This window comes from Haemaphysalis longicornis, unplaced genomic scaffold (genome assembly GCF_048455015.1).
Source record: "Haemaphysalis longicornis isolate Haplotype H1 unplaced genomic scaffold, Haemaphysalis longicornis Haplotype H1 scaffold_106, whole genome shotgun sequence".
Taxonomy (NCBI): Eukaryota; Metazoa; Arthropoda; class Arachnida; order Ixodida; family Ixodidae; genus Haemaphysalis; species Haemaphysalis longicornis.
The window spans coordinates 699,445-719,389 of record NW_027526211.1 but is presented as its reverse complement, the minus strand read 5'-3'; the positions used below and the strand labels follow the sequence as shown (position 1 = coordinate 719,389).

Genomic DNA, 19,945 nt, shown 5'->3' with positions numbered 1-19,945 from the left:
AAGTTATCCCTTCGCGACACGGTGTGTACAATTGTACACGCGACTTTTAGGAGCATTTTTGTGAGTTACAATCGTCGTCATCCCCACTTGAACCGCTCAACCAGCATTCGCATGTCCTGCTCTACGGCGGGAAATGCGAATGCTGGCTGAACGGTTCAAGTTTGCTTCAAGAACACCTACTGGACACGCCAAATAGTCGGCAAGTCAAGTAGGTGTTCATAGGGTTACCTTTATGAGGGCTACAGATCCCAATAATGCGTATACGTTTTCTATTGTAATGGTTAGGAAACGCGGTGGTCACGTTTACGATAGCGTGTCTACGATATAGGCCATGACAATTTAGTAACTACTTATGAGATCGAGTTGTTTATGGCTTTTAAAGGAGCCATGAAGACAAAATACATGTTGGATTTATTAGAAAGACTGCTTAGTCCTGATAACAATGATACCAATATCATTGCAATCTGCACACAAATAACGGAGATATTAAAAAAAACGTGTGAAGCAGTCGCGACCCCCTAGCCAATTTCCCGCAACTTTTCTATGACGTCACGGAACCTTGCTTGTGCGATTGGCGGCTGCCCAACTCACCTGTCGCGACGACACATAACTGGGCGTCTGTAATGGGGCCTCTAGTTCCATTTGACCGTATCAGTGGAATGCTAACGTGCAAACGCACTGAAAATTATGTTTTATTGTTGGCCCGTATGACGTCATTCTTGCTCATAACACGTCACTGTGGCGCAAAATTTGAAACTTTTTAAATACTTCTTGCTTTTTTTTCGTAAAAAAAAACATATTTTGGGGCTGTGATGGAGCTGAGTGAGATACTGAATCCTAGTTCTTTCAAATTAAACAAAGTTGTATTTTCTCTTCATGGCTCCTTTAAAGGAGTACTGACACGAAATTTCAAAGCTGAGATAACTATGTAAAACGCTTCCTTTTTATCAGGAGATATCTCCCAGCAAGTTTCAACAGCAACCGTTCAGCGAAACATATTTAAAATCCATTTTAATCTTCGCCCGCACGAGAAAGCCCAGAGCGGGCCGACGTGACATCATCTGCTACGTGCCCCAAACTGCCGACTTCGGGGCTCTCGTGACGAAGCCGACGCGCTGGCTGTGGTTGGCGCGCGCTGCTCGGGCGTGTGTACACGTCGTGGTTTTGGGACTGACGTCATGCTGCCCGGGTCTGTGGGGACGGCGAAGACCTCGGCCGGTCTGGGCGCGCGCGTGCGCTCGCTCGCGCGCGCTTCCAGAGAGGCAGCGATACGGCAAGAATGGTGACGCCATGTGATACATGCTGTCATGGCGGCCGCTCGGCGTTTTTTTGTCGAAACCGAAACTGGCACGAATAAACGACGCCGTAAATGAATGTTTACGCTGCGCTCGACCGTCTAATCTGTCATTCTATGATTAGTGGGCTGGTAGGCACGCATAGCAGCGAAAAAAACGTAACATAAAAATTTCGTGTCAGTACTCCTTTAAGTGAAATTTTGGTATCAAATATACACACGAAGTTTCACATTTTTCGGACGGCTACATCCTAATGCGTGCCGCAAAGGGGTAATACTAAGTTATAGCTTTCCAGATTATCATATTTTGTGCCGTAATTTCCTGACACAGTGGCGAAAACAAGCCTAACTCTGCCATGCACTGTTTTTTTTTTGTTTTTTTTTTAAGGGGGGTTTTACGTACTTTGGAATTTTTCGCGTGGACCAGCGTTGTACGCACCAGTTATTCGAGCCTCATACCACGGGCTATTGTTAAGCAGTTAAGCGTACCACGGCCGGGCTGGAGGAGCGGCGGGCGCGCACTTTCATGAAAGTGCGCGCTCGCCGCTCCTCCAGTCCGGCCGTGCTCCGACGTAGCGCGCGCGCGCGTGCACGCATCATAAATTGGACGGTGCACTCAACTCGCTTAGAGCGCATCGCACGCGAGATAAGGTCGTGCGTTTACAGGTTTTACATTCTTTTGCGTTTACAGGTTTGTATTTTGGGCTTGGTGCTCGCGGAAGATTGCTGACGCATGAAAAGAAAATGCCCCCTTTATTCGCTCGTACCGGCCGGTTTAAATTTGACAGAAAATTAATCGCGAAGGCGTGCTCTTCAGCCAACGGAAGTGCAGAAGAGCGCACACACTCTCGCTTCGGCCACGGAATGTTTCGGCGGCGACGCCGCCGCCGCGGGTTGGACTGGGCGAGCGCGAACAGAACGCGCGCCGGCCGTGGCGATGACCGCGCACTTTCTTCGCTTGCCGCCAGATGCCGGAAGCTTGACGTTCGCCAAGTTCTTGTGACGTTATCAGGTTGCCCCAGGAAGCTCAGTTTCCCCTCCTATTTTATTCTTGCTCCGTGCCCTGCCTCAAAGCTCGTTTCAGAAAAGCGCGCCGGCAAGTTTCACGAATGTCGTTTCATCGCGCATGCGCGATTCGGAACGTCACAAATTGCAATGTTGGAAAATGCATCCGGTATCGATGCCACTTCGATAAGCAACCGGTGCTGCTGATGTTGCGATTGGTGCATTTGTAGTCACAAAGATGTGTTCTACCAACTTACCAAATGGGCCAACTTACTTTTACATTTCAGCGCTGCTTTTACCTTGCAACGTCATGCCCTTATTTCAAAGCAGTGTCGTTACTGCGTTACAAACTGATGACTGCATGACGTGCACAATACCTCCCTTTCCCTATGGTAACCCAGCACTAAATAAGGTGCTCTAAAAGGAAAGCGCCCGATTATTTAACTACATCTGTGCAGTGTCGAATATTCGCGCAGTGTAGTGACAAGAGAAAGAGAAAACATGTCTTTTCGTAGTTACTGTTGGTCGGTCCTCGAGTAATTCCAACGGAAAACCTGAGTGGTCTGCCTAACGAGTAGGAGAGACGTGCGTAGACGCCCGGTGGGACATAGCAGTCAAGCTTCGGGCTGATTCTTGGGCCGTAGACAAAATTTCGGGTCAACATCGTGACATCCACCAGGTCCTCTGCAGCTGAAAAAGAAGGTGGCACTGAGCTTCAGTTCATTTCGAAAATGCACTGCATACCCCTGTCACACGGCACATCTAATTTAATTCAAAGTAAATTACTTTATCTGTGAAGGACATTCGGTTTGTCTGTGTGGGTCTACACACCGAATGAAATGTCACTTTGCAATGGATGCTGTGGCGATCTGCAAAGTTAAACTCGTATAATAGTAAGATAATGGCGAAAATGCGCCTATATTGTTTTTATTTCGTTTAATTCATTGCAAACAAAAAAATCTACCATTTTTGATAAAAAGAGGTCCTTCGAGTTTCTATACCTATGTCACTATTTTAGGGGACATAAGTATATCAAACGCCAAGAGTCGCAAGCAACAAACCTGCATCTGGGTGGCGGCGACCATGACGTAGCTTGGCGGAAGTGTTAGGGGGAAAATTGGCCGCGTATCTGCTCTTTTAGTTGCAAATGTCGACAAAAGACGATAGTGTTTCGTCTAAATTTGCCAAGAAAATGCCTCCCTTTGCTTTCCCGCTCACCTCTCGTGCTGTTCCTCTACGGTCAGTGCGCTCCTCCCAAGGTAAACACGCTAGAGGTTCGCTCAAGTTCATTTAAATTTGCCGCGCTCCAGTGCTACAGGTCCGGTTCCTCGATGCTAGCGCTGCCGTACGGCGGACACGCGCGTGAATCGAGGACCCTACTTCAGCGTTTATAGAACCAAGTTGTCTTACTCCACGTTCCTTCCGAGAGGAACGTGGAACCTATCTAGTGAAACGTTTTGTAACTGTTGCCGCTTGATATCTTAAAATGCCACCAGAAGCAGCAGGCGACGAAGTTCTTTTTTTTTTCTGCGGTGGGTGTAGTATTTCATTTCGCAAAAATCAAGCATTCATAATTTTTTATAAAGGAACAGTGTATCACTAACGTATTGATTTTCCACCTTATATTTGCGTAATGCTTTGTTCTTGTTCAACAATATTGACAAGCAAACATTGACACCGGTCTTAGATTTGGCTATGGATATATATAAGACTATTGCGCAGCTTTTGTTTCACATTGGCTCGGTGGCTGAATCGAGTCACAGATAGACAGGCATACAGACAGACCGAAATTTCTGCGTTAAGTAGCCCAAGAAAGACTATCGTCTTTAATATTGACGTAGTGGTAGTATTTAAACATAGTGTTCTTCAGTTTTTTAATAGAGTTCTTTGATAAGGGACGGACAAGCGCTGTCAAGGCTACTCATTCGGTTCGGAAGCTACAGCGAATGTGTTCCCCAAACTCACTCGATCACCCAATGCATTCCCGTCGAATGTAATTCGGTATTATCGTGTAGCGTCAAGCTTATGGCATTCACGGCTAATGGTATTTCACCGACCAGCAAGGCCAGTTTTTGGTCTAGTGCCAGGAACTCTGCACTCTTATCATCACAATACAAAGTTTGCGCAGACCTGGTGACGAAAAAAAGCGCTCCAACTCTCAGGAAGTCCTGTCTGCGTCGAAAAGCTTTTCTACCTGCTATCAAATAGAATGAAGCATTAAAACAGACCTCAAAGGATCAGTTACCGACATATGCAGGCGTGTGTTATAATTCTTGTGAGGCTAGTAGTGCAATGCTTCCAAGTAAAGTACGCAAACTGCTGTGCGCAACAATCGCAAATGCGCAATAACGAAAATGCAAACGGGAAGGCTTCCCTCACAACAGCTCAAATCACACTGCTACTTTATATGGTCTGGTTGCAGACTACCGGATAATAGCCTCTCTTGACTGATCAAAGCACAAAAATTAAAGACGCAACAGTAAAGGATATAGGAGCATTAATGGCGTATGATCCACACATTAACACAAATACAAATTTTTGTGTATCTATTATTAGGTGTAGAGCCGTTATTTGCAGAAGTCATTACAAACTGCGCAGCTTCATGCCCAAAACTTCCCCGCCACTTTGTATATCGGCGATTTTAGTAAGCCTTGGTCCCAGTGTCCCGCGGAGCATTTTGTGCGGTTTAAACAAGGTGGACTGTTGTACAGCCAGCCTTTGTAAAAACAGTGTGGGGAGAACATTTATTGAGGTGACGTAGACAGGTACATTCCCGGCTAATAATATTACCCGGTCACATGAAAAATATGATGTCATTACATTTCTTATGTGACCCGGGTAATTTTTCGTGTGACCCGGGTAAGGCCGTGCAAGTGGCAAAACGGTTTCCATTCCCTCTGCCGCAGGATGTCGGCTTATTGCCAAGTCATGAAGCCGTGTTGGGAATCCAGTCGCCGTTCGCAATGGGCGAGTTTTCGACTGAGATAGATGAAGCGTAGCAGCGGGCTGCTCCGGGTCGCGACGGCATTATTTACGAGGTGTACAAAAATATCGATGACCCAGCCCACGTGCCACTTGTGGACTCAGTAAATCAGGTGTGACTCTCCGGTCAGCTACCTAATTCCTGCAGACTGGGGCGGATATAGTCTCCTGGCGTCGGGCGGATATAGGCGCTAACAGACTGCCAGAAATGGTGCTAGTATGCGGGCCTCACCCTCTCTCAACAGAAGAATGCTGTACTTTCTGCCGCCAACTCTAGGGGCTGCCGCTCGCTTGCAATGTCCCCGATCGCACCGCAGCTGAACGGGAACGTAATCGCCATTGTTGGCCATCTTCGGGTTGTGGGCGTAGAGATATTGGCGTCAACATCAGCAGCTCAGCGACTCCTATGTGCTCGACACACACAGCCGGACAAATGCTCTACCTTGTTCCCCGCATCTCTCAGAAGTCTGCCGGGCCCTGCTGGACGATTGTTTTTCTTTTAGTGCGCCCCGTACTACAGCGAAGGCTCGTGTACCAGGTGGAGGTAGAGCGCATGACGCAGCGGGGTGGGATCGGCTTGAGACGAATAACAGGGCCACTAGGCGCACAATTACTGGCTATTCCGCCTAGCGCCAATTCCACTGCTACAAGCAGAAGTCAGGCTAAACACTCTATATGGAATCGTTCACCAGGCTCATTCCGCATGCCTGTTGGAACGCGGACTTATTCCGCAGGAAATACCTCTTGCCGCGTATATGGGAAGCAGTCTGATGCCATCTTTTTGTGCCTCTAAATCACCATGGCTGTACCGTCAGGTGACGGTCAACAAGCCTCCGTCAAGGCTACATAACCGAACCTCTGGCCTTCAACAGTTCCCGGGCGCACCCCTTCTTCGTGTCTCTGAATAAATGCCTGTGACACAACCGCGAGCTCTGCAGGCTTTCTTGGACGCCGAGGCACAAGAACTGCTTCGTAACCGTATCCCTCTCAAAAAGCTTTGAACCAGTTCTCCGCTTACAAGGACCTCCGTCGTTTACCCTAGAGTGTCTGCAGAACTTTCTGCCATACGGTCTCCAGGCACTTGCATCGACCGTGACTAGTGGGGTGAAGCTTGATATTTTCACTGACTCAACGGCAGCGATTCGTTATTTACGCCACGTGATTCGTTGTACGAACCTTGCTGCATGTATTCACGCCAATATGAACTCATATCCAAGTCCTGTGCGTATTTTGTGGATTCTTCGTGACATGCTCCCTGCCCACAGAGAGCCGGATCGCGCCTGCCACCGAAGAGACGTCCTACGGCGCCTACCACCTCTTCCAGTGTCCACCATAGAAGAACTTCTGGTGGAGAAGGAGAACTTCATCGCGCCCCCTGTGCTGTACTCCCACCGCGTTAAAGTGACGTCCTCAGTGGGATCGCTCGCTGGGAGCAGGTCCTGCTGCGGAGGATTTGAGTTGGTGTGGCCTTATACCCAGCGGGGACTCGTGTTTAACCTCCCGCTCTCACGTGCCGTTTGCGGAAACTGGTCTCTTTTGTACGCTTTCTGAGTCAGACACTGACGCTAAAAATTTCTGAACCTGCTCAGCAATTAAAAACATACGTATGGAACACCACCGAAGCTCAGGTCTCCATCATCCTGCGGTACCCCGAGATCTTCAGCGATGGAAAAGGAGGTCCGAGCAGCGCTCTTTCCTTGCATTTTCGCGTGAAGCGGGTGCAATGCTGTACCCCTGAAAACTTTTTCTTATGCCGTATGGCAACCTCCGGCAAAAAAGCACTCGTTCGCACCTGAATGCTTAAACTTGTTCTCTAACAAAAATTATAACGCTATAATTCAGTACCCTTCGTATATTTCGCAAGTGGCCTACGACCGCCAGAGGAACTTTGGCCGTAACCAATTGTGTTCTTGTGCCAATTTTTGACCGGCTGCAATACTTAGATATTTAAGTACCACTTAACCTCGCTTTAGGGGAGGTTGAGTGGTTGCCTTTTCGTTGCCTTGAACCCCAAAGCAAAATGTGGCGTAAGTCGCAGCCACCCCCAAAATTTATTCGGAGTACTCCTCTTCGAGGACGGCAATAGGCACTTCTCCAGGCACATAACAGCGTTTTGCAATGCCCACCATCAGTAATTAATTCATTGGTTCATTTATTCAACCGCTGTGCAATTATCACTCGGAGATACAATTAAAGAGACACTGCAACACTTTTTTTTTCAACTTTTTTCGTAATCTTAACTGCTTGCAGGACGTAGTCAAGCAATACATCCAGTACTTAGATTAGGAGGTCGCAAAGTACCTCAGCCGAAAACTTCTGCTCTATGCCCGCCCACCAGATAACTTAGAAACTCGCACAAAAGATTTTTCTCTCTTTTTCGGTCTTGGCGTTCTTCGACCTCGGGAATTGAGTCATTACAGCGGTGTAGTGGCTATTGGCCGGCATTTCTTCAGTAGTAGAAATGAACGCATTCGATACCGCTTAAAAATAGATAGCCACAAAAAGCAAAGCAGAAACGGAAGGCGAATCTGCTGCGACGAGATCACGCAGTGCCGCTCCGTGCTGGCGATCCCTGTAGCTTTCGCAGTGATTCCAGACACGAAGGAAAGAGGGAAAGCGTCTATCGGAAGTGTTGCAGAGTCTCTTTAAAGGGTGGTAGTCACTGCGTAACGGCAAGTGTGCAGGAAAAGTAGTGTGCAAGGACTGGCACTTGCGGGGATTCATTCCTATCATCTGAGTTTACAGATGCGCCGTTCTTTTTTTTTTTTTCAAAATTTAGGCCGAAGTTATTGACACCACGCCAGTTCTTGGGAAATTTGGTGGTTTCGTAAGTTTTCTCCCCGGAAACGACTGCACGCAGTCCGAGATGAAACTCACCTGCGACGACGGCGCAAAGAATGACGAGTCCAATGATGTGTGTAAGACACATAGCGCTGGATGTGGAGGGAACTTCTCACCCTCCTTTTGGAGCACGCACCAGAGTGACTTCACTGTCAGCGCATTCTTTCAGCGAAGCTCAAAGACGCCCGAGCCCGCTGGCTGTTGACACTCAGAGGGATCCGGATGTGAAAGCAAAGACTTCCCCGTTGAGACTGTAGCGCGCCTCTTCCAAAGGACCTCTCCTTTTCCTTCTCTCCCACTGCGGATGGTGTAGTGACGCCACAGGGCGCTTACGATATCCTTTGAACAACGGCTTCAGCGGATCCCTCTTGTCACTTTTTTTTTTGTTCGAAACGTACAACCGACCGACCGACCGACCGAAGACGGAAAGAAAGAAAGCGATGTATAAATTATTGAGTAATCCAGAAAGGAAGGGAGTTAACGCGAGTGCAGTAGAGGAAAATATAAGAAACTGGCAGAAACCGGCGAGAGAAAAAATAAAAAGGCTAAAGAAGAAAAGCAATCAGAGCACGCTTGGGTAATTCAATTGGCACGTTAATGCAGTTCCCTTTGCCCATACAATATAAGAAATTCGTGAGTGACTGCCACCCGCCGCCAATATCTTGCCCCATCAAGGCTTTTCTCATTTCTTTTTTTTTTTTTTTTGGCAGTGCTCAGCTATTTTCTAAGACATTTCCTCCTCATCTCAACTGAGTTCATCTATAAGCGATGCCATGCGATGAGGTTGTTGGGAGGGGAAAGCTGGAAGAAAGAGACTCTAAGAAAAAAAAAAAAAGTTCTACGACCTCTTTCTCTCTTTTTATCTCTCTCTCCAAACATTTACATCTCGCAACAGCAGCAATGTGGCCTCCACATTCGAGCACGACGATGTTCCTGGATCTGAAAGCACACCGTTACAGCCCCAGTACACAGTCGGGAAATAATTATTTTAGACTGCTATCAGAGCGTCACTACCAAGTGCGATGCCTGGCGAAAACCTTGCTGACTGTCACATCATTGCTAGCTCTTGCAGGTTTCTGCGACACATTGAAGCGAAAAAACGAAATATCAGCTGGCATGCTTGAACACGCAATGCATGGAATGTCAGAAGATAATTAGTTCCTGTTTGAGTTTCAAGGCGGTTAGACGGGACCCGAGCTCTAGACGCAGGAAGATGAGTCACCTGTCCCGTGCATGATATCGGCAGTGCGGGAACTTCCTTTACGAAAGCCCCGATAAAACTTCGGAAATACTTTCATTATCGTCGCTGGCGTCTCCAAAGGAGGCTCTAAGGAAAATGTTACGCCCAGTTACTTCAAGCAAGTTCAAGCTCTCCCTCCAATTTCTATACATTTGTGTCTGTCTGTCTGTCTGTCTGTCTGTCTGTCTGTCTGCGTGAGTGCGTGTGCGTTAGTTTTCAATGTTAATTTTTTCTTCCTCTGACCACACGTGCATGCGTGGGCACCTTTGATCGCAAAAAATTAAAAAAAATGCTTTAACAGATTGTAAATTTTGGTTTCCTAACGCAGTCATTTCTGCTTCTCAACCTGGGAAAGAAAAAAAGAAAACCCGTCTTCTCAATCATGGTGTAACTTCAAACTTTTCTATGCAAGCTCTGAGTCCTGTTATGCCCGAAGATGGAAGTAAAAAACTTGCGGGGACACCAAAGCTTTTGTGATGCAGTGAAGGCGAAAGCATTTTGTATGGTATCGCTGCGATTAAAGTTTCTTCTTACGCGTACATGTTGGCAACAAACCTAAGACATTCTAACCGCGTCACTTTGTTTCCATTTGTTTCAATGTGCGAGCTCGGTGATATCCACGGGGACTCGTTGAGTGAGTTGAGTGACGATTCATTCGTTGCGTCCTTGTTTGCCAGTGAGCGCTGCGCCGCCGGGTGCGACAAGCAGAATCCGCCGGAGTGCGAAGCTCGGCGCTGGCTCAAACGTGCGCATGCCAAGGGTCCCCCAGCGACGAATCCACGCACCTTTTCTTGGTGTTTTATTTGAGGCACGCACTATAGAATGCATCCTAGCCAGTGGGAATTTATGTTCCCAGTTTCTCCGACCGCGGTTTTCTGGCAATATGAGCCTCTCAATGCATTCGCGTTCCACTTTATCAAGGCTTATCGCACTCGCCGCAACTGGAAATGGAGTCGAAAAAGACATGTCCTTGCGGTTTCGGGCCCACGCCCACACATTCTCACATGACACATGCCCATACGGGGGACTGGCCAAAATGGCAATGCCCATCTGTTGCTATATACACCTGGGGGCAAACCTTCTTCGGGCCTATGCATTTCCACCCCCCCCCCCCCCCCCCCCATGATCTGCCTCTTAGGCGATACACAGCGTATATGGCCTGGTAGTTGTGTTTCTGTCGCCTGGTTATTTTAACGCATGGTTTCTGCGTTATTTTCTTATTTTACTACGTAGAGAAACAGCTCTGTGTGGGAGGATAGTTTTAAGGGTTTAAGAGATGAGAGGGAGGTGCTGCTGAAAGGAGAAGTACTTATTCCGGATTCGAATTAACTGTAAGTTTGAATTGAACGAGTTCGAATCAACGAGCTTTTACTGGAATAATTCAAAGACGGCTGCGTCTGATCACGTTCTTGCGGGTAGTCGTGTTCTGTGCAAGTTAACCAAACTCTTGCTGGTTTGGAATTTTTTTGTGAGATCACGGAGAAGGAACTGTAATGAGAACAATTATTTCAGTTTCAAACATTAGCAAATGACGTATTAGGAAGGGACGTGTGCGCTGCCATTATACAGTCCAGTGCACACTGCCATTTTTAAAGCTAAACGATAATGCAGCTCTTTGCAGGGTGTGAGCTTGGGCGCAATTCTTTTATGTGTACGGCTCATACGCACCTTGTAGATTTCATTAGGGACTTGAGAAATCTAAATTACCTTGGAAAGCTCTTTGGTCCACCAGAAAACAGGGAGCATATACAGTTTTACTGAGCCAGCACGATCTTCGGGCATTCGTCGATGCTACAATCAAGCCAGCGTTTTGTTACCCGCAGTGTGCCATGAAAACATGCATAATGGCATGGCACGCATACTTAAATGCTACAAACTACAGTATTTTAGTAGGAAACTGCCCGCAATTGGCACAGCTGAAGTATAGCTTTGGTTGACAACGACCATGACGTTCAAACTGAAGCATATTTTCAGGCTGCTGAGGTAGTACATGCGAGATGGGCTAAAAATTGCGAAGTCGTTTGCTGTGATTTACTTGGTCATTTTTGTTACTTATGTAATGCTGACGATTGTTCAAAGATTATTCCGTGTGACACAGAAAACGTTGTAGAGTATATTAGTAACAGTTGTGGATCTAGGCAGGGTCACATCAGGGCGGACCCGGGGGAAGGGGGGGGGGGGTTGCGGGTGGGGTGGGGTAGGGATGGAGGCGTAGCTGTTTGGTGCCCTTGAGAGGGCCTGTAGTCTGTGGCGTATTTGAACTCCGCCATTTATTTGTGATGCCAAATTAATTGGGCATTGAAATAACAATACTTTCGCGCCCAAAAAACTTCAAAGAATGCAAAGAGTTCAGCAAAAAAAACGAGGTGATTTCTCTGTCATATAAATCGGTAAAACACGAAAGTGAAATGTGCAGCGAAATCTGTAGCTGAGCATGATTTGCGGGTCGGCGGCTGTCTTGTGGGTGTGCTTGGCGAGCGACGTCCTGCTGGCGGGTCGCTTCGGTAAAAGCGTTCTGGCGTCATTTCCGTGGCGGATATGACGTCACGGAAATATTGGTGTATCACGGCATTAAACACTTCCATGTTAAAATATAAAACCCGAAAACGGACCCAAAGTACAACGTACTCTTTAGTACTGAAGGTTGCTTCCCCGCAAGATGCACCCTTTACAGGCCACTTGTTTTGTTGTTCTAGCGTCACTTCCGTGACGGATGGGACGTCAGGGAAATCTTCGTGTATCCAGGAATAAAATAATTTTTTGTTAAAAATCTGCCGGAAAGGCACGTTAGTTTTCTCGCACCAGTACGATAATTCTTCACTTGCGCATGCTGCGGTGATAACTTCAGAATAAAGTGTTCCAATGCATTGATGCATTGGCAAGAAACGGGCTAAGAAAAGTCATGGTGACGGGAAACACCGTGCGGCAGCCGCTAACTCCCGTGGAATAACGTGCCTGTAAAAGCAAACTACTAAAAGTGCAGCAAGAACAATTATATTTTTAACTCTTCATGTAGTGAGGCTAACGCTGACCCGACAAACTCTGCAGAACTCACCCCAACTTCGCGCACCAGAAAATGTCTAATTGATCGATTGTGCTGTTTAATGCGTCGACGCTTCACAAACGATGAGGCGCGCCGTAGTGGAGTGCTCCGGGTTAATTTTGACCACCGTGCATCGAAATCTCGAACACACGGGTGTTCTTACTTTACGCCTCCATCAGAAAAGCGGCCGCCGCGGCCGGGAATCGAACCCGCGTCCTCGTGCTCAGCAGCACAATGCCTTAGCCACTGAGCCGCCGCAGGTGGCGTAAAATATTTAAGTGTCTATATACGTTTTGTACTCACGGTTTCCTCACCCAAAGCTACCTATCTGCTTCGTTATGGGCGCTTCTATCAACCGTTCAATATATTTGCACGAAAAGCGGAGACTCGTCTCCGACTGTGATCCTATCGGTGACTGTAGCTGTTTGAGCGGTTATGTTTATCCAACGCGATATTGCATTCAAGAAATAAAGCGAAACACAAATTTTCGGTCTCGAAGACACTTTCGTTATAATGATCTCGTTTCAATTCCCGGAAATAATTATTTAAATGTCAGAGAATTTAAAAATGATCAACACTGGCAAGGCCCATTGCAACCTCCATCGTCACAAGACATCAGTGATCATAGATGGGTAAATGACTTGAAGAAAATGACTTGCATTAATTCGAGGCCTCGTTTGTGTGTTGGTACTTAATGCGAGCATAAGCTTCCCCAAGAGCCAGGGGCGCTGCGCTTCTGTGCTCGCGCAATATTGCCGCTGTTGGGACTAAGGCCCTTCCATATACACTGGTCTCGTTGGCTGCAGAAAAAAAAGCGGCCGAGGACGAAATGGCACGGCTTTAGTTGTGACAGAGGCCAAAGATGGTCATCGAGGCTTCACTACTGTCGCGACTGGCCTCTGCCTGTAGTAGACCACCGTCATGTCTTCAAGTTTAGAATCAGGTGTGGAACCGGCTTTGACAGTCGCAGTGCGTCCTGTCAGCTTGCAGTTGCCCAGCTTCCAAGGTTAGAGAGAAATACAGCAAAACAAATCTGTCCAATCAAAGGCGGCGATAGTGACTCCGTCTGCAGCACTGTTTTCAGGAGGACCCCATTCAAAAACACTCTTCGCGCTTGACAGGTACGTGAAAGAGAAGGGATATGAATGGGTGACGCGCAGAACAGAGGCCTTACACCCAAGGGTCCTCTCCTCGCGCGAGGCTCTGATTCAGCTAAACCACGCGTTTTGCCCAATATGACCCATCGTTTTCTTCAGTCACCTTGCAAGTGGCTTGGATGTCTGCTGCCGCTGCTGTGTTGCCCGCGGTTCTGACAGGCGAAGGTTATCGGCTCCCTTTTCTTCAACCATCAATTGCCGGCGGTCCCACTTTTTCCGCCTCCAATTACTGCAGACCACTCCCTGCTACCCCCGCGCCGCCCATATATATATATATATATATATATATATATATATATATATATATATATATATATATATATATATATATATATATATATATATATATATATATATATATATATATATATATATATATATATATATATATATATACAGAAAGAAATGCCGGCAGTCTACAACGCCAAAGAAGGCATAGGGGAATGGTTGGACTATTTTTCACCGTTAGTGACGTTACATTATTTTTAATATTATTATTATTACGTGAGAAAGAAAGAAAGAAAAACACGCGCCCAGAGTGGGGACCGAACCCACGCCTTTCGATTACATGTCGAATGCCTTACCAATTCGGCTATCTGGGCGACTGTGTTCTCCTTCACTTTCTGGGCTATTTATATTTACTAGGAGTGTATCTGACACTTGAGGGTGGTAGCCAGCGCCACTCTGACTACACGGGGAGAAGGGGACCTTCTTTTCAACCCCCGGGGCGTGACTCCAACGTCTATATTATATATATATATATATATATATATATATATATATATATATATATATATATATATATATATATATATATATATATATATATATATATATATATATATATATATATATATATATATATATATATAATCATACAGACAGACAGACAGGCAGACACATACACACACACACACACACAAGCATTCGCAGTCACGAAACCCTCGGAAAGCAAAGGGGAGAATGTGATAGGTCGTTGGAACAGATAAAGAATTTGGAAAGGCAGAAAGAAAGTGGAGAAAAATGCCCCGCCAGGTGGGATCCGAACCCACGATCTCCAGAATACGCGTCTGGTGCGATGACCACTACGCTACCAGCGGGGCTATTTTCCCCTCCACTTTCTGGGGTATTTATCATAGAGTTTCATACAAACTCTATGGTATTTATGTTAAAGGGGTCCTGAAATACCTTCCGCCGATGCGTGGATGTACATGTAACCAAATAAAGTAATGTATTAGCAATCTCCTCCCGCAAGAATTTTGTTAAAGCGACGAGTATTAGCCGAGAAATCGTAAATCAAAAACCGCGCATTATGGTCGCGCCGCGTTTCCTCCTCCTTTCAACTTACTCTCCGCTGCTGACGGCGAGCGAGAACTTTTCTTTCCTCCATGCGAGCGAGCCTTACCTCCCATTATGCTGCGCTCCTCGGTGGTGACGCACTTCCGCTATTGCGCTGCTCACACTGCTGTCTGGTACGGGCAAGCTTTGTTGACACCATGAATCCCGCACTCCGCTCAAGGCTGGAAAAGCGAATGAAAAATCTGGCCGCATGTGTGCGGTGGCCTGGCCTTGCCCTTTCGCGGTGTACGTTGCTGGAGTTGCATCGGCGGCACGTGACTTTTTATCGGCGGCGAACTCGCAGCCGCACGGAAGGGTTCGTGCGCTCGCTCCCTTGGATGCACAGCGCACTGTTTATCCAAAAAGCGCCGTATCAGATGTGGCCCCGCTGGTGCCGGGTCTTATTTTGTGGCGGTGGTAATTCCTGCCGGCGGCATGTGAAAAAGACATTTTAAACCGATACAAAACCCGTGCACAAAACGCCAGTTCAGCTTGGGGCGACGCGTGGTGGAGAGCGGCAACGTTGGCAAAACATGCTCCGCCGCGGCTCTGAGCTTTCTAGCGCTGGAGCGAGCGCCATCTCTTTGACAATCTCAAACACCGGTTGCCTTGGCAACAAGGCACAAACCGCTCTAGAAGTCAGTTACGGTTGCGTGATCCCGGTTCAGCTTGGGGCCCCACCTCGCGGCATATGGGCACTGCAGGCATACTACTCACTCCTATTTGGAAGTGCGAGAGGCGTTTGGCATTACAGGAGGCGATGGTGTGTGCGTTGTGGACGCCTTTGTTTCGCGATGAAATGCGACGTTGTGCTTCTGCGGGTGGATAGTGCTCCCCATGGTCTGGATTATCTTTCTCGAGCGGAGTACGACTCAACCTCGCATGGGGTATGTGCAGTGTGCGTGGCTAAAAGCCATCTCGGCTTGTGCGCCAGAATTAAGTGACTTGCTGTTCGTCCCCGCAAACCGCGCGTGAGGTGAGTGCCGAATTTAGGAGGGGCAGGAGGAGGCAACCCATCGTCTGTTAATCGCGGTTCGGACTTGCAACGCATGTTGTGACGTTGTGTTCGTTCGAAACGCATCTCTGGATTGTTTCAAGTTGAATAAAATGTATGCGTCAAACCCGGGCATTCGGCTCAGGGCGTTCTCTGCGATTGCAAGAAAGAAGTGCCACGTGGCTTCAACGCTTTCTTTATTGAACGTACTCAAGTAAGAGAATATCTATGTCGTGTTATGGCCCTGTTGCATTCAATACAAACGGTTAAGCGTTTGTTTACATTTGTTTCGTTTGTCGTGAAATGTCCAAGCACTCCGGCACTCCGCTGGCAGATCAGCCGGCGAGCCGACGCTGAGCAGACGACTCATCTTTTTGCCGGAAGTGCGTGAAAAAGCCGCCCAATAGCAGGATGTCTAGCTCATGACGAACATATGGGAATCGATGATGTAGACATGTGAAGATGGCGGCGTCCAAAAACACGAAGGGAAGGGTGAGAAAAATGCAACAAACTTTGCAACAAAAGTGTGAGCTTTCCGCTGCGCGTAAAAGAGTAATACTTCGCACAGATGATGTTGACGACCCAATCTAACGATTGCGCTAATCAATTTAGTGTGCTCAAAACGCCTTTCAGGGCCCCTTTAAGGTATCTGTTTCCTGCGCTGGGGGTGGTAGCCAGCGTCACTCGGACTACTCGGGGTGAAGGGGACCTTCCTTTCAACCCCCGGGCCGTCACTCGAATGTCTACGACATGTCGAGAGTGGTCGACCAGCGTTGAAACCTCTTATGCTACCTTTGGCACCAAGACTGCCGGAACAGAAGCCCTCGCTATGCATGTAGCGAATCAGAATAGGAAATGAGGGGCTCGAGAGTGGTCGACCAGCGTTGAGGCTATGGCACCCCGACTGCCATAACAGAGGCCCTCGCTATGCATGTAGCGAATCAGAATAAGAAATGAGGGGAAACGTAATCTAGCGGTCGAAATTTTCGTTACAACCAGTTAGATGAAGACATGATTTCAGATTTTCGCGGCTTGATGTGGCTTAAAATAGGAACTTCAAGAGAAAAAAATTAAAGCCGTTCCACTCAACGTGAAAGCTGTCGTAAATGCAGAACAGTGATTCCCCATAACGGCCTGTGGCACCGTTATCCGCTTACTGCTACTACCCATCACGCTCTTCGCCTCCCTGTCACTTCTCTCTTGATGAATTGAACGGAGGTTTTTCCAAAGCAGTTCAAATTTCCCGCCTTCGCAGTGCTTGCGCGCCCCCTGCCTGGAACGAACAGCGCGAGCGGTTCTCGCACGCACTTTACTGCGCAGTCCACAACGCGTTGTTTTTGGCGGTCCCATCTCCCCGCGAGGGGGACTCGAGTAAATGCGTCGCATAGGGGGTGGGTGTATTGCGTTAAAGGAGTACTGACACGAAATTTCAAAGCTGAGATAACTATGTAAAACGCTTCCTTTTTATCAGGAGATATCTCCCAGCAAGTTTCAACAGCAACCGTTCAGCGAAACATATTTAAAATCTATTTTAATCTTCGCCCGCACGAGAAAGCCCAGAGCGGGCCGACGTGACATCATCTGCTACGTGCCCCAAACTGCCGACGTCGGGGCTCTCGTGACGAAGCCGACGCGCTGGCTGTGGTTGGCGCGCGCTGCTCGGGCGTGTGTACACGTCATGGTTTTGGGACTGACGTCATGCTGCCCGGGCCTGTGGGGACGGCGAAAACCTCGGCCGGTCTGGGCGCGCGCGTGCGCTCGCTCGCGCCCGCTTCCAGAGAGGCAGCGATACGGCAAGAATGGTGACGTCATGTTATACAAGCTGTCATGGCGGCCGCTCGGCGTTTTTCAGTCGAAACCGAAACTGGCACGAATAAACGACGCCGTAAATGAATGTTTACGCTGCGCTCGACCGTCTAATCTGTCACTCTATGATTAGTGGGCTGGTAGGCACGCATAGCAGCGAAAAAAACGTAACATAAAAATTTCGTGTCAGTACTCCTTTAACGTTTAGTGTTTGGCGAGTTGGTGGTAGTGAATGCGTTGTATCAGCAGCTTCTTGACGTAGTTTGAATGAGTCAAGGGTATAAGGCGCGTTCGTAGCCTCCCATTCTGTGTCGGCTTTGTGGCGCAGTGGGTAGAGCACTATGTACATTGCGTTCCGCCCGCAGGGTCGAGGGATCGAAACCAGGCGCCGGATAGTATTTTTTATATATATAGTGTAGGGGGAGGGGTGCGGACAACGACGGTGCGGACTACGACGGACGTCAACGCGGGTGACATCGTGAGTTACTGAAATGCTCTGCATTTAAAATTCAAAATCGCCCTACGTTCGGCGGAAAAATGGGCGAACGGCCCTACGGCAAGAAAAAAATTCCCAAAACGCCCTACATGTTGGGCGAAAACCCTACATTTGGCAACACTGCTGCCCAAGCTAGTGAGAAACTCTTGCACTGCCCCCCAGATTTGAAAATTTGGAAATAATCAGTGAGTTGCATCTCAATTTCTTACACATTTCAATTTTAAAAAAAAATTGTAAACTAATTGCAGAATTCATAATTTTCTACGGCTTTATTAGCAAAACCTACTCTTTTCATAGAGTTCATACTTCTTTTTATGTACGGTCCTAAAAAACACCGCCTTCGCGACATTCCTTCCCCCACGTGTAAGCTTCGCAAATCTGCCGCAGCTTCGCACTTGTTTTGTTGTGTAAAGCAGCTATCTTACCCCCTTTTTGGCGCGGTTGTTTGAATGTGGAATAACGAGCTGCAATGCCTGATAGCGGTTCTAATCAGGAAACACTGTTGAGACTGGATTGCGCCCTACCTGATAAGCATCCGTGTAAGTGTGACGCCGGCATTCAATGAAAGATTTATGCCGGTGTGCGGTCAGTTCGTTCGCAGCATCGTGCGAGTATATCAATGCTTTGCTATAAAGCAAAAAAAAACTTTGCTATAAAATGTGCCAACATTATACAAACGCTGCCTATCTGAAGATGAAACAAGGGTACATAGACGTTCAGTTTGTTTTAAGGAATAAAAAGTTTTCGCGCCTGAAAGTGGATCAGCTTGAGAAAGCAGCTTGTCTCGATTAAAACGAACAGCGACTGTTTTCGTACGGATACGCCGTTGCAGCGCAGCGCGTAAGGTTCAATATACTTTGCAAAATGTTTGTGTGGGCGTGTGTGTGGAGAAGGGGAAGCACTCTGCACTACCTCTGCACCAGGCCAGAATTCTTAGCATACGTGTCGAACAATTTCAGAGCTTGCCTATTGGCCACTATTGCAAAACGCATCTAACATGCTCAAAATAGGGAAAAATTATTTTATACAGCACCGCCCAGGCCTAAGCGACGCGCAGGCGGGGATTTGGAAGAATAATTATGCGGTAAGTCGGCAAGCTTTACGCCAATTCACTCCGTGCGCGTGCGAGCGAGTACGTGTGCTAGCAATCACTTACCCCCTACCTACATGCAGAGCGCCGATATCTAGGCTACTGTTTCGCGATTCCAGTGCTATGGGGACGTAATGATTTGGAGTAGATGCACCTAGCACTAAGGTATCAGCCAAAAGATTGCGTGCCCAGTCGAAAAACACAACAGGAATTTCTGTCGCACAATAGAACTTTCTGTCGCACGACAGGGATTTCTGTTGGGACTACAGGATTGTCTGTCGTGCGACAGGAAGTTCTGTAGTACAACTACAGAAAATCTGTCGTACGACAGGCATTTCTGTCGCACGACAGGAATTTCTGTTCGGACTATAGGGTGGCCTGTCGTGCGACAGAAATTTCTGTAGTACAACTACAGAAAATCTGTCGTACGACAGGCATTTCTGTCGCACAACAGGAATTTCTGTTGGGAATGCAGGATGGTCTGTTGTGAGACAGGAATCTCTGCAGAATGATGACAGAATGTCTGTCATACGACAGACATTTATGTAGTACAACAGACATATCTATCAAGCGACCGACATTCTGCAGTCCCCACTACAAAAACCTTTGTAATAGAACTACAAAATTTCTGTCTTTCTGTTGTACTACAGTTACTGTGC

At 47.5% G+C, this 19,945-nt stretch overlaps 1 protein-coding gene and 1 non-coding gene across 2 annotated transcripts in view; both read right to left on the bottom strand.

The window, feature by feature from the left end:
* Nucleotides 1-8,355, bottom strand: part of LOC144160566 (phosphatidylinositol phosphatase PTPRQ-like) — a gene marked incomplete at its 3' end in the record, with an annotated part of 114,214 nt that extends 105,859 nt beyond the window's left edge. The window contains 2 exon segments of the mRNA XM_077691827.1: nt 2,819-2,989; nt 8,159-8,355. Of these exon segments, the coding sequence (XP_077547953.1) occupies nt 2,819-2,989; nt 8,159-8,210 (223 nt within the window).
* Nucleotides 8,356-14,589: 6,234 nt separating this feature from the next.
* On the bottom strand, nt 14,590-14,662 carry Trnat-cgu (transfer RNA threonine (anticodon CGU)). Its single transcript has one exon. It is a non-coding gene; the product is annotated as a tRNA-Thr (tRNA).
* Between the last annotated feature and the right edge of the window lie 5,283 nt (nt 14,663-19,945).